Below are 15,174 nucleotides of genomic sequence, written 5' to 3'. Positions count from 1 at the left end.
CATTGGAGCAAAGTGGGTAAAAATTGGTGAGGTTGTTGGCTATGCAACTTAAACAATATCTCAATTACTTGTATATTACATATTTGATTATACACAAAATTTACAAATATTTTAAATTCTTTATAAAATAAGTTAAATAAAATTTATCGTTATAAATTAGTAAAAGTTTAAAGTTAAATTATTACTAAATATAAAACTCATTAAGTAAGTATACAATATTTTTTTTAAAAAAAAACATACTTTTACTAACAAATTCATGTTAGCATATAATTAAGAACACTACAACTATAATCTACAACAACAAAAAAAGAAAAACAAAACTAACATTTTGCGTACTCTACTTTCAATCTATAACTCAACCACATCTAAAAAAATAATCCACATTGAACACTTAACATAACTAATCAATGTTGATCTCTTGAAAATTTTAACATGCCTAATTATATTTTTTGTTGCTCAAGTCTACTCCATTCATTCATTTTTTATTTGTTATGTTGCACTTTTCGAAAGTCCGTTTGACTAATTTTCAAAGTTAAATTAAATTTAATTAATTTGATATTTTAAATTAAAAAAATAAATACTCAAAAACTATATAAAAAATACTATAAATTACAATTTTTAATGGCATTTTCAACCAAATCCAACAATATATCATGGCAAGTTCTGATCCACTTTTTTTTTCAGATTGTGTGTTAGCTTTCAAGGCACTTTTGGGCCAAAATGAAAAATATGGGGGATATTTTGGCTTAATAGATAGATAATATGTATTTTTGTTCCAACTCCATTAAATTAAGGGAAACTTTTATCTATATTCGAATATACAAATAAGTCATTTTTTATACTCACAAAAAAAATGTCAAATAAATTAAGATAAAAAGAGAACCAGTAATTTAATTTTGGTTTCTCAAATATAAGTATATTTTGATCTTATCCATATGATATTTGACTCAAGTACATCGAATCTTTAGTTAGTTGAAGTGATGCACTTTTTCATCCTCTTCATTGCGAGTAGTTCTAAATTTACCAAGTTATATATCAATAATTAGACTATTTTATTGACAATTTGTAATGTTAATTATGCATTGTTGATCAATATGCATTTGCGAATGATATAATTTTAAAAGTAATTTAAATATAATATATTTTTCTATATAAAAGGATTAAAGTCATATAAATTTTTTTTATTAATTGACGATTAAATATATGAAATCAAATATCATTGTATTAAAATGTGTAAAAAATATATTATTCATATGATTTTTATAAATTATTGTCACTACCCTATAATATGTATTAAAATATATCATAAAGTGATCAAATAAAGAAAAGATATTATTATTATTATAAAAGATAAATATTTTCTTAATATTTTTCTTTATAAAAAATTTGATTCCTCCATTGTCAGCATACCCTTTAACTTCTCTAAGCCCCACTTATAAAGTTTCACTAAATATATCATTGTAATATTCATTTAAACACATGCTTGGTAATTCTAATTAATAAATTTTTTCATCAACCCTAATTGTGTGTACGTCATTATAAAGGTAGAGGTGAGCAGCCACCTCACTTCATATAGTTGCATTATTTTATAAAATAATAATAAGACAAAATCAAATGAAAATCCTCGTATATACACTATCTTTGTCAATATACTATAGCTGTAATATTAATTATTAAAAAATGTGCATAGAAATTAACGCAGCTTTACAACATATATATAATAGGCATCTTATTTGCATCCGTACTTCAAAATTTGTTTTAGAAAATTAATTAAAGAAGATTGTGATATAATGGATGAAAATCTTCCTCCAGGGTTCAGGTTTCATCCAACAGATGAAGAACTCATTACTTGTTATTTAAATAACAAAATTTCTGATTTCAATTTCACTACTAGAGCTATTGCTGATGTTGATCTCAATAAGTCTGAGCCTTGGGACCTCCCTGGTAATTATTTATGTATTTAATTTATATTTCGATCATTCAAGTCATCCTTGTTTGCAACAGATAATAAATTTTGTAGTTAAACATCAAAATTAGTCAGTAGTCTATTTTAGGGATGAATATATTAGTAATAGATTATTAAAAAAAATTGTTAGTTAATTATGAACAATTTATACAAATTGTTGTGTTGTTCTACCTCAATCGATATATGTTTATATAGTTTTTACCTATTTAATATTTTTTGAAAGAAGAATAGATAGGTATAAATTTACTATGTGCATTGATGTATAATTTAGCATGTAGTTTGGGAACTTCAAATTGTATATTTCACTCTTGGGAGAACAAAAAATGAGATATTTAATTGGCATAATATATAAATTGATTTCAAATAATATTTATGTCCTTTGACTTTGGGTATACACAAGTAAATACTTAAATTTGTATAAAATTGAACAAATAGACATGCATGTCCTACGTGACATCATACATGTCGTTTTTTATCGTACGGGGTGTCATACTGTGACATGTAATACTCATGTGTCTATTTGTTCAACTTTATACAAGTTTAAGTGTCTACTTGTGCATACACAAAATTGAAGAACATAAACATAAAATGAGGTCAAGCCAAAGTCACATTTATGTATTGTGCCTTTTAATTTCTTGCTTCTTCCGTTATCTTTATTTTTCATGAACAAATATATATTTTATACAATTTTTTATATAGTATAATTTTTTAATGAAGGGTGTTCAACTGACCACCGCATGAGCATTATAACTCCATGTAAATGATGCTTAATTATGTAGCAAACAAACAGAAATTGACATTCTTATTTTGCAAAAGCCCTACGCATTTATCAGTTTTTTAGTTACTACTTCTCTATGTTGACAAAACATTGCGTGTGTAATTGGACATGAAGGAGGAAAAAATGAACTGTTTATGTGAATAAGCACCAAATAGCAACCACTATCATAATAATTAAAAAAAAATGAAATATTTCGATTGTTGTTGTTAATTTCTTAATGTTGTACTGGTACAGCAAAAGCGTCAATGGGAGAAAAAGAATGGTATTTCTTCAGTCTAAAAGATCGAAAGTACCCAACAGGGCTTCGAACAAATAGAGCTACAGAAGCAGGCTACTGGAAAACAACAGGGAAAGATAAAGAGATATATCGTGGTGGAACGGGAGTTCTTGTTGGGATGAAGAAAACCCTAGTTTTCTATAGAGGAAGAGCTCCTAAGGGTGAAAAAACCAATTGGGTTATGCATGAATATAGAATTGAAACAACATTTGGTTACAAACCTTCTAAGGTATGTATATTCCACAATCAAAAAACAATACATTTGACGCGAAATTTAAAAAAGAAAGACTTTTAAATTTGTTGTGTAAAATGAATCATACATATTTTGTTTGGCTAGAAATTATTTCGTTAAGGGTAAACTAGGTATTTTAAAGTTAAATTATTACTAAATATAGAAATATAATTAATTTTGGAGCCAAAAAGAAAAATAAATCATATAAAATGAGACAAAAAGAAATAGGATTCGCCATGAGATAAGGAGTAATCATATATATTATATCTTTAAATTTATCACTTATTCTAACACTAACAAAAAAAACCCTCAATTCTAGCTTATACAACTCGCTTTTCTTTTTATTCAGTTTTTTTTTAAAAAAAAATTAATTGCTCCATTTCGAAAAGAATGATTTAGTTTGACTTGGAACAATATTTAAGATTTTTTTTAATATGGTTGTTTTAAATTAAAGTTATGTCAAATGTACCAAAATACCCTTTAATTTTGTAGCCTTAAATATGCCACGTAGAAAGTTGAAGGTAAAATTTACCAAAAAAAGAAAAAGAATCATTCTTTTTTAAACACATTAAAAAGAAAACTAAGTCATTTTTTTAAATGGAAGGACTAACACATTTCTATACTATGTAAGTTGTAACAATTAAATTTTAAAACGCCTATTTTACTCTTAATGAAATGATTAGAGCCACAAACATCTATCCTTTATTTGAGGTACCACATGTTTCAAAAATCTTTCTTTCTTAAACTCAATCTCAAGTCAAACTAATTTATATAAAATGAAACACAAAGAAGAGAGTATTATTATTCCGCGAATAATATATTATATTTTTGTGTTCTTACTTTCAGGAGGAGTGGGTAGTGTGCAGGGTGTTCCAAAAGAGTTCAACTGTGAAAAAGCCACAACCAACATCATCTTCTCCATTATCCCTAGAGTCACCTTGTGACACTAATTACACAATAACAAATGAGCTTGGTGATATTGAGCTACCATTTAATTTCAACTACCTTACCACTACTCCATCAACCGCGATCAATAATATTTCCTTGCATAATTACAACAACGATAACATAAACTTGGCTGCTGCAACAAGAGAAGCAAACAGTCATCCATTACTACCTTGGTCTTCCAACTTGTTAAGCTCAAATCTTTCATCAGTAAATTCATTACTTTTTAGGGCATTGCAATTAAAGAGTTATTCGCCAAGAGAACAAGCTACAACGACTCATGACTACGCGTTTATGCTCCCACAGGAGAATATTATTACAACGCAATTTGGAAATGATTTTGCTGTGAATAATATTGGGGCACCGTCTTCATCTACGGTGTTAGATAATTCTGTACAGCAGCAACAACAACAGCAACAAGAACAATCGTACAAATTGGACTCCAATATTTGGTGAAACAGCATTAGTGTTAGTAGTCACAACTAACTACAGCTTTGTAAATGGAGGGAGTTGAAACCAACCAAGACTAGTTGTTGGAATGAATGCTTTTTTAGATGTATTTTTACTTTATATGCAACAAGTCCACAGGGGAAAACAAATCTATGAGACATAAATAAGTCAAAAAAAAGGAGGTAAATTTAGTCTTTTATTGACTTGGGAAAATCCCTAGTCTTTCTTGTAATTTGTCTTTAATTACAATCATACTTCCACACTATGTAACAATTAAATTCCTCTTTTGAACGTTTATGCTTTTAAACTTACATGTGTTTTAAGATTTTCTTTTAAAATAAGAATTTACGCATTCAGGAAGTGTGCCATTTTATTTCATCATTTAAAAAAGATATACAAAAACAATGCTTAAAACCACATGTATATATATAAAGGAGAGGTACACTCAAGTTAGCCTGTTCTGTCCTAGTAAGACTTTCCTAATAAGAGATCGATATATAAAGATAATCGACCCACAAAAAAATATGCCTAACCCATATTGGGCTAGCTAGATGGGGCATAAGACTGGTTAGCCCAACCCATTAAGGAACTGATAATTGGTCCACCAGTCCACCACTGGCCGATTGATCTCCACCAGTCCTGAAAAACTGATAAGAGGTGTAACAATTAGGAATATAAGCCTCTAAAATATCAAGGTTTAACAAATTATCTTAACATTCATACAAGAAATCATAAGCCTTTTATTCAACTGTGTCGTCGAATTTGGAAGGTACTGAGCGAAACCTTGAGTATGAAATCCCACACTAGGCCCTTGAATTTGTGGTGTAATACCAACTGTAATAGGAGAACCTGCAGTGCCCGGATAGATATCAAATTAGGAGCACTATCCAATCTAGGCAATAACCTAACGATCAAAACCTGAAGCATTTGAACAATAAGTAAGGAATAAATACAGAAAGTAAAGATGACCATCAACTTTACGTGGAAACCTCTTTGCTCAAGGGAGGAAAATCACGACATGTTCTCAACAGGACTTTTCAAAACCACTTCTACTAATATTTAACAAGCAAAACTAAAAGTTGGTTACAAAACAAGAGATTACACTAAGAATACTCCCTATCACTTAGCTGAGCATAAGCATACAAAAGTGCTCTCTAAACTAATCCTACCTGATTAATATAGACTTGAAGTAAAAACCTAAGTTACCCATAACCCAGCCCTTACAATGACTAGCCCGAGTTTTAAACGTTTCTATCATAGTTGAAACGAATCTTATAATAAAAGAACAATTACAAGCGACCAAATGCAGCAGGTACAAAAAGCAATAAACACACTTCTATCGATTCCCTTACTATTCTTGACACTTGAAAATATTTTCTTTGAATGAATGGATAAATGAGTTGTTGTTTGTTTGATTTATACCAGAAGAGTTATTACCCATCAAACAAACAACCTATTCATCCTTGATTGGTGATTTACCATGCTGCTTCACCAACCTTCCTAATGCAGACAACTTTTACAACTGTCCAGCACTTTGGTGATTGGATGTGCGTTTGACTCTGCATAGGACCAGGTCCCTGCACATGGGAGGAGATAATCAAAACATCGAGAAACACTAAGCTCTTATCAATTTCCTCCTTTTTGATGATGACAAACAACCTGCATAACTCTTTGCACAAATTCATTCAAACCGGAGTTATGTTCCCCCTGAATCCATGTTCCCCCCTCCCCGTAGAACATAACAAATATAAACACAAGATTATTCCCCTTTTTTACATCATTAAAACGGAGATACAGTAAACATATGCAAATCAAAACACCAGTGAAACAAGAGGACCTGGGGCAATTTGCCACACAGAAAATGCGTATGTAATCGTAAAGAGATAATGAAATCACGCATCGACAAGGTCGTTGAAATGAAAAGACATTAGATCATATATACTAGCCACAAAATTATGTCAAAAATATCTAGCCACAAGAGTTGAGTACGTAAGGATAGATTGAAACAACGTGACACATTTAGGACAGAGGGGGAATGTGGTTAAAAGTGTGCATACGACAAAGCAATCGCTCATTTGCATCCTTATGAGCTTTGATGAGTTGCTTATTGAAAGTCTGGATTTCCTCACTGAGTGAGGTATTTTTGGCTTGCAACAATTTATTCTCATTCCTCAACTTGATTAGCACCTCCTCATTATCCTGACTGGTACCAGGTACGCTTGAGATCACTTTCTGCAGTTCAGACATAACTGTGGCAATTTCAACCTTTTTGGCATCCAGAATATTAGTGAGATCATTCACCTCACGTTTTAGAGTTTCCTGCTGCACAAGAACCATTACAACTTGGGAGCGACCCGAATTTTGCTATTCAATGCACTCGCAATCTAGTAAAGTGGCCTTGATGAACATCTATTTAGTGGTACTAGGTATCCTAACTACTGATGTCACTTCAATATGGTTAAACACAAAGTTCAAAAGATACCCATATGGAATTCCATGCTTTTCCTTTTTGCACTCATAACTCTGTGTTGTGTTCGAGCATGAGGGAAGAAAGATTTATCTCTTCCAGATTTATTAGCTATTCCACAAGAAACAAATCAGCTGCAAATACTACTGTACGTTTTTTTGTTCTAGTTACTAGAACTTTATTGACGAATTTGAAGGTCAACCGGAACTCACCTTTCATATACTTCTTGGGAACTCCAACCCATTTAAATTCACCTCATTTTGTGTCAAGCTTGGTGAATGCTTCAAATGGCTTGCACCCTTCTATGGAACTAATTCCTACCACATGTACCTCTAGATTTTTTTTCAAAATTTCCCCATTTAAACTGATTCCATCTCTTTTATCATGGTCTTAATTCCCCCATATTCAAGTAACTCAATTTTATAATAGAACTCGCGCACCTCAGGTTCATGCAAGTATGGGGCAGAGGGTTTAAATAAGTGACTCCACTCTTGAATGGTAACAACATCAACCAATGTTGCCATACCAGACTTTGTTAGTATGTTTGAGGCAAACACTCTCCCATTTAGCACCTTTTGGAGTGCCATTTTTCCAATTATTTCCTTCCTTGTCACCTCCGGATCTTCACTTACATTCTAAACCCTAGAACCACATCCCTTCACGAGTTGAACATTCACATTCCCTTTTTCTCTCACCTTTGTAACTTGAGAGTTTCCTTTTGATACTTTGTCTTGTTTTGCAGGAGATTTTCTTGCTGTCTTCTTATTTTATTTGGATTTTACTCTTTCGTCCTCAACTTCCCTACGACGTTTGGCCACATACTTGGTGACATCCTCAGATTGTGTCTCACTATTGTTAACAAGAGCAGGATCTACCTTGGACTCTTTTGAAAAAAAACCTTGTTCTCTTTGTCGTCTTATCCTCTCAGTCTGAGCTGCATTTGCCACCATGACACTACCTAACACATTTTGAGTGATACTCATTGTCCCTTATTTTTTCTTGCTTTCTTTCACATCTATCTTAAACCAATTTTCTCTTCCCTTTCCATTTTCTTTCTTCTTCATTGTCATCACATGTACGACCATCATCGTTAAGAGTAGCTGTGACGGTATTTCTTTCAGGAACTTTGACTTGTGAAGTATTTTCTCCCCTTATACCTCTCATTTTCCATATCAAAGGTAATTCGTCCTCTTCCTGTCCATCAGTATTAGCATCAAAGGACTTGGGAGTTTTAACAAAGATAGGTTGACTTTTGGAAGGGACCTGTTCCGGCGATCTAAACACCTCACTCAGTAGAAATGGTTGGGAATCACCTCTAAGTGAGGCTAAACTTTGAATAGCCACCAATTTTGCCTCCACACTTAGAATACACGATTCCAAATCTCTCCCTTTAGACAAGTCTCCCTCAAAATCTCTTTTAGACATAATAGAAGATACATCTATTAACGTACCCTCGATATCTTCAGAAAGTGGTTCAAAACTAGGTTTTGCCATTGAGGAGAGAGAACCTCCCTAATATAGAACTAATGTTGGATAACAGGGTATCTCACCCATAGTCGGCAAAATAGAAAGTTCCTCAACTATAGTCTCAGGGATGTTAAACGCATCCTGAATTCCATCTCCACATACTGGTGTCAGTGGTGACTCTTTTAGAATAGGGGCGGAGAAATCGAATGAACTAGGATTTTAGATTTCTGGGAAGATTTACACTTTAGAAGGACAATTAGGGTTAAACATTATGAATAGAAGGAGAAGAAATAGTAAGATCTCTGAAGAAGTTTTAGAAATCTTATCCAAGAAGTGTTGAGAAGATTTGATGATATATTTTTTAAAAAATAATTATTTATAATGAAAGAGGTTTCGAGTCCCCAACAGTGGTGATGATTCATTTAAAGGTGAAAAAACCTAAGAAACTGATGCTACGAAAGGGACGAGAACACGTGGCAGCGATGCTGATAGTTATCACAGTGTAGCATAAAATGATACTAACCTGAAAAGGACCAGGCCCCCTTTTTATTTTGTCAACCCTGTGTGTGATTGAGTTATCTTTTTAGCTAAGAAAACAATGAGTGTATACCTGCATTAAGGTACAAGGATTGAATTCTCAAGTAACCAGTATTAAAACAAGCATAGACACATGCCCTTCTAGACATAGTATAGTCAGGAGTTTCTTAAGTAGACTTGTCTAGTGATCATGTGATCTTGAGTATTCCCAATCTCATTCTATTTTTAACAAAGCTTTATTTGCTCTAGGCCTTTGTAAAAATATCCGCTAGCTGATCTTTAGCTTTGCAAATCTTCATCATCACATTTATTTTCTCGACATTATCCCTCAGAAAATGGTGTCTCACGTCTATGTGTTTCGTCCTCTTGTGTTGAACAGGATTTTTTGCCCTGTTCACTGCACTAGAATTGTCACACAAAAGAGGAATGATATTTGTACGTACACCAAAATCTTCCGATCGTTGCTTGATCCATAGAAGTTGCACACAACATGAAGCAACAACAACATATTCTGCCTCAACTTTAGACAAAGCTACAAAATTTTGCTTTTTAGTTCCCAAGGAAATCAGTGTTGATCCCAAAGAGTGAGCCACTCATGACATTTTTTTTCAATCCACCAAGAAACCTGCATAGTCTACATCAGCATAGCTGGTTAGATCAAAGGTATTGCCTTTTGGATAGAAGAGGACTAGGTTCTACATTCCCTTTAGATATCTCCGAATTCTTTTTGTCGTTTTCAAATGAGACTCATTTGGTGCTGCTTGAAATATTGTGCACGTTTGCACACTGAAAGCATCAAGTTACAGAAGTGATCCATTGATACCCCTATACATGGTTTGATTTACTTCTATGTCAGCTTCATCTTTGCCAATTCTTGCACTTGTACTCATGGAAGTAGGTAGAATCTTTGCCTCTAGCAAATTGAATTTGTTGAGTAGCTCCTTGATATTTTTCTCTTGGAAAATTGAAGTGCCTTGAGATGATTGTCTGATTTGCAGTCCCAAGAAGAAGGTAAATTTACCCGTCATTCTCATCTCGAAGTCACTACTCATCAGCTCAGCAAATTCCTTGCATAGAACATCTGAGGTTGCTCCAAAAATGATATCATCAACATAAACCTGCACAATCAATAGATCTTTTCCTCTAGATTTAATAAATAAGGTATTGTAAATTTTTCCTCTCTTGAACCCATTTTTCAACAAGAATTTTGACAACCGTTCATACCAAGCTCTGGGAGCTTGCTTTATACCATACAAGGTTTTGTCCAACTTCAAAACATGATCAGGCAGTTCATTATCTTCAAAGATTGGAGGCTGCTTGACATATACTTCCTTCAGATTTCCATTAACGAAAGCACTCTTGACATCCATTTGAAATATCTTGAATTCTTTGAGAGCAACAAACGATCAAAATTTTGATGGCTTCCATTTTAGCTACATGAGCAAAGGTCTTATCATAGCCAATCCCTTCCTCTTGGTTGTATTCTTGCACCACCAGTTTTAACTTATTTCTAGTTATAATCCCATGCTCATCAAGTTTATTTCCTAATACCCACCGTGTTCCTTAATGTTCTGTCAGTTTGTCTGGGCACCAGGTGCCACACTTTTCTTCGTTCAAACTGATGAAGTTCTTCTTGCATATATATCACCCAATCTACATCCTTCAAAGCTTCTTTGATATTATTTTGTTAAATGAATGATATGAACGCTGAATATGTAACCAGGTTCCTGACTTGACCTAGTCTGAATTTCTGAGTTTAGTGGAGATATCATATTGTCTAGTGGATGTTAAGATTGATTTCTCCATCCAGACTTCCTGGTTATCGCTTCTTCTTTGTTAGCATCAGAATCACCTTTATTTTCTATAGGAAATTGAGACCCAATTTCTTGTAATGGGTCTAGGGGATTAGGTCTTTTGGAGATTTCTTCATTTTTCTCTTCATTTCCCTGAGTCTCTTCCTTATCTTTTATCAGCTCCGCAACCTCATGATCTTTGATGCTTTCACCCCTTATTCCAGACTCGTCAAACTTAACATGCACGCTTTCTTTAACATAAAAGGTTCTTTTGTTGAACACTCTGTATGCGTTGCTTGTAGAAGAGTACCTAATAAAAACCCCTTCATCACTTCTTGCATAACTTTCCTAGGTTATTTTTCCCATTATTTATCACAAAACATTTGCATCCAAACGGCCTAAGATGTGCAATTGAAGGTCTTTCATCATTTAGGTCATAGGGCGTTTTCTTAATCACTGACCTGATGAGACATATATTTGTCACATAGCATGTTGTGTTCATAGCTTCAGCCTAGAAATTCATAGCAAGTCATGAATCAATTAGCACAGTTCTAAGAATTCTCCACCAAGGTTTTGTTTTTTATTTCCATTGATCCATTATGTTGAGAAGTCCTTGGTGTTGAGTAGTTGTGAGTAATCCCATTGTTTGCACAGAACTCTTCAATTTGAGAATTTTCAAACTCTGTGCCATTATCAAATCTGATGCTCCCAATTTTACAATTTAGCTTTGATTGGATGACTTTGGCAAAGATGATAAGTTGTCCAGCTATCTCATATTTTGTTTTCAAGAACATGTTCCATGTATACCTAAATAAGTTATCTATAACAACAAGAATAAGTTTCGTACCTTCCCTACTCTGGATTATAACCTGTCCACACAAGTCCATATGAAGGAGTTGTAGAGATCTGGTTGATTTGACTTCTTTCTTTGCTTTAAAAGATGATTTAGTTTTCTTACCCTTTTTACACACATTACAGATTTTATCATTTGTGAACTTCAGCTTAGGAAAACCGCGAACCAGGTCCCCTAAAATAAGTTTGTTCAGCAAGGAAGAACTTACATGACCCAGACATCGATGCTAGAGATTAGCATCATCTGCTTGAGCACTCAAACATCAGAGGTCATCACCTTCAATGGAATCAAGGTCAGCAACATACATGTACTTGATTCTTGAAGCAGGCATAACCACCTTCTTAGTCACATTATTTGTGACCTATCATTTCTCAGCCATGAACTTAACCTCATTCCCTCTATCACATATTTGAGTTATGCTCAAGATATTGTATTTGAGGCCTTCCACATAGTCCACATTGCCAATAGAGTTGACATTGGATCTACCTATCCTGCCAACTTCGAGAACAGAGCCTTTCTTTTCACCACCAAATGACGCACCACCACCTTGGTGTTCCTTCAATGATAGGAAGTTTGTAGTGTCTCCTGTCATGTACCATGAACTATCCATGTACCATCACTGACTCCTTCCTCTCCTTTGCACAAAAATTACTTGTTAGTCTTGGGAACCCACTTCAGTCGGAGTTCCCAGTAGCTGTCGAAAGGCTTAACAAGAAACATTCATGTCCACAGAGGCAAGGTATTCTTGCTAAAACGATAGCAAGGACCAGGTCCCTTTCGTTTTTCTTCTGAATTTCTATCATATCTGACATATTTTGCATGAGGACCAGGTCCCCATTTTTCAGTTTGCTAATCATTTTCATATTTGAAGAACTTCACATGCCTTGCTTTAGCCCTTTCAGTTTATCACAGTCTCTTTTAGGTGTCCATTACGTCCACAATGAGTACATAAAAGATTATCAGCTACAGACACATATTTGCTATGAGGGTTAAAAGGTGGTTTTATCTTCTTACATCCCAGTCCTTTCTTTCTTATTGAAACTCTGCTGAGAGAAATTAGAGAGAATTTTGGGAAAGTCAATCCATTTTAGATTGTAATGACGCGCTGGTCTTTTTGAGCACTAGACCTCTTTATATCATAAAAGACTCTTCCGATAAATATTAAGTGGGATCTTGGACTATTTGTTTAACTACGGGTCTTTAAATTAGTGGATCAATCTTTTTAATAATTGATTTAGTTGGTAAATAATGGGCCAAAATTTAAAACATAGTTAATATCCAATGTTACTTGGTCCATATATATATTAGATTAAGTTAATGAAATTTAGCACTTTAGGTTCATTGATAACTTTTTATTTTTATATAACGAAAGAAGCAAAAAAATTGAGAAACTACCTGCGGCATGGGCAGAGGAGCATCAACTTCAGGTAAAAAGAAAAAAAATAAAGATTCAATTTATTGAATATGCAATAGGTTACTATGTATAAAAAAAATATAATTGTGCATCGTTCTTGTAGAAAAGTGGGTAGTATGTTTAAGGTGTGGAAAGAATTGATTTTTCTATTATTTTTTATTTGAGGAAGGATTGTGTTTATGCGTTACAGATTAGTGGCCAAGTGTAGTTTATTTCGTTATTGTATTAATAATTATTGTTGACAAGGTTTTACTTTCACATTATTCTCAATGTTTGATATATAAGTGATAGTGATAATGCACAGGTTTTCCAAGGTTCTGAAGGTTTATTTATTTCATGAATAGTTTGAGATTGACTAAGGGTGTGTTTGGTATGTAGGAAAACATTTTCCATGGAAAATGTTTTCCTAGAAAATATTTTCCATGGAAAATGTTTTTCTAGAAAATATTTTCTTGGAAAACAAGTAGATTTTGGACTTATTTTTTCATGTTTGGTTGGTGATGAGTAGAAAATATTTTCTGGAAATGATTTTGTGTTTGATTTATGAATGAAAAATATTTTTGAGGAATATCTTTTATTTTTACTAGAATACAAAATAATTTATGAAATTGAAAATATTTTTTAAAAATAACTTTTTTGGGTGGTGATGATAGGGGGTGGGGGTAGTAGGGGGGGGGGGGCAGAGGGAGGGGGTAGGAATAAAAAAATAAAAATTTGAAATTGATAGTATTTTTAAAAAATAAAATTAATTTTTTGGGGGGTTGGGGGTGGGGGTGAGGGGGCTGATAGGTGGGCAGGGGGGCTGGCCGGGAGGGGGGAGATAGGAGCTTAAAAATAAAAATTTGGTTAAAAATATTTTTAAAAAGCAAAATTAATTTTTTGGGGAGGGGGTGGTGTTGGGGGAGGGGGGAAGGGGGAGGGTGGTCAGAGATCGGGTGAAAAATAAAATTTTAAAATTGAAATTATTTTTAAAAATAATTAATGTTTGTTTTCCCAAAAAAAATGTAATTTGAAATTGGAGAGCTTTGGAAAATATTTTCCTTAATTTTTGAAGGGAAGACATTTTCCTTAATTTTGAGGAAAATGAATTGATTTGGAAAACATTTTCCAAAACTTTTGCCCTCATATTATAAATTAAATTTTATTAATATTGAGGTAAGCAATTAAATTATATTGTATGAATACCATTAGATTTATGATATTTGGAGAAGTTGAGACTTAATCTTAGGCTTTAAATGTATAAATATGGTCTTGGCATATTAGTTGACACCCCATGGTTTATTAATTAAATTATAGATTTGGGTAAATTTTGGGTCTAGACTATAGACATATAGTGTGTCCACACATTTGCTTCCTTATGAATTGTGCATATTTGATAGACTGGAACACTCGAAGCTTTGTGAAAGGGAAATGCAAATCTTGAGGATTCTTGACACGTGTTCGGCGTTCAAAGAATGTTAAGACTTTTAGACTTCGTTGATGGACGTTTTTAATTAAAAATTAAAAATATAATAGACAATGGGTAGTGATTGAAGGATGTGGGTCTCATACCAATGATGTGACAGGAATTGGTACAAGTATCGATGTGATTAATGGAAAAGTTTATTACTATGATATATTAGATTGTAATTTGAGAATGCAAAAGCATATGAACATTAGCTGATGTATTTAGTGACTTGATTTCTTGTGTGTAGTTGTGTTTCTTTAGTGAACCCATATATTGGGACAATTGAGGTGATTATATGTCATGACGACATTTGATTTATTGAAATATTGCGTCATCCCCGTGGTTGATATCATATTGTGCACATGCATTGACATGAGATTGAGTATGATTGTAAATTTCTAACACGTGGAGATCATCCGTGTTGACACCGAGTTTTGATTATAATTTGGGCACGTGGAGATCGTCCGTGCGAGTGATTAGTTATGATTATAAGTTGGGTACGTGGAGATCGTTCGTGCTAGGGATTATTTTATGATAGTGCATTGAGA

General features: G+C 33.3%; 1 protein-coding gene across 1 annotated transcript; it reads left to right on the top strand.

Annotated features, from left to right (window-relative positions):
- Window positions 1-1,749: 1,749 nt before the first annotated feature.
- LOC101257935 (protein CUP-SHAPED COTYLEDON 1) lies at window positions 1,750-4,971 on the top strand. The gene is made up of 3 exons (XM_004252187.4): window positions 1,750-1,944; window positions 2,979-3,250; window positions 4,100-4,971. Exons 1-3 carry the CDS (start codon window positions 1,791-1,793, stop codon window positions 4,652-4,654), a joined length of 981 nt encoding a protein of 326 aa, XP_004252235.1. The 5' UTR covers window positions 1,750-1,790; the 3' UTR covers window positions 4,655-4,971.
- The last annotated feature ends 10,203 nt before the right edge of the window (window positions 4,972-15,174 follow it).

This window comes from Solanum lycopersicum, chromosome 12 (genome assembly GCF_036512215.1).
Source record: "Solanum lycopersicum chromosome 12, SLM_r2.1".
Classification (NCBI taxonomy): domain Eukaryota; kingdom Viridiplantae; phylum Streptophyta; class Magnoliopsida; order Solanales; family Solanaceae; genus Solanum; species Solanum lycopersicum.
Note: the sequence above shows the minus strand (reverse complement) of the source record. Positions and strands in the feature narration are given on the sequence as shown.

Bases quoted from the DNA above. Each gene is read 5' to 3' on its own strand.
- LOC101257935 (XM_004252187.4), top strand. From the start codon at position 1,791: ATGGATGAAAATCTTCCTCCAGGGTTCAGGTTTCATCCAACAGATGAA. The intron at 1,945-2,978 runs GTAATTATTTAT...GTACTGGTACAG, and splicing joins TGAGCCTTGGGACCTCCCTG to CAAAAGCGTCAATGGGAGAA. The intron at 3,251-4,099 runs GTATGTATATTC...TCTTACTTTCAG, and splicing joins TTGGTTACAAACCTTCTAAG to GAGGAGTGGGTAGTGTGCAG.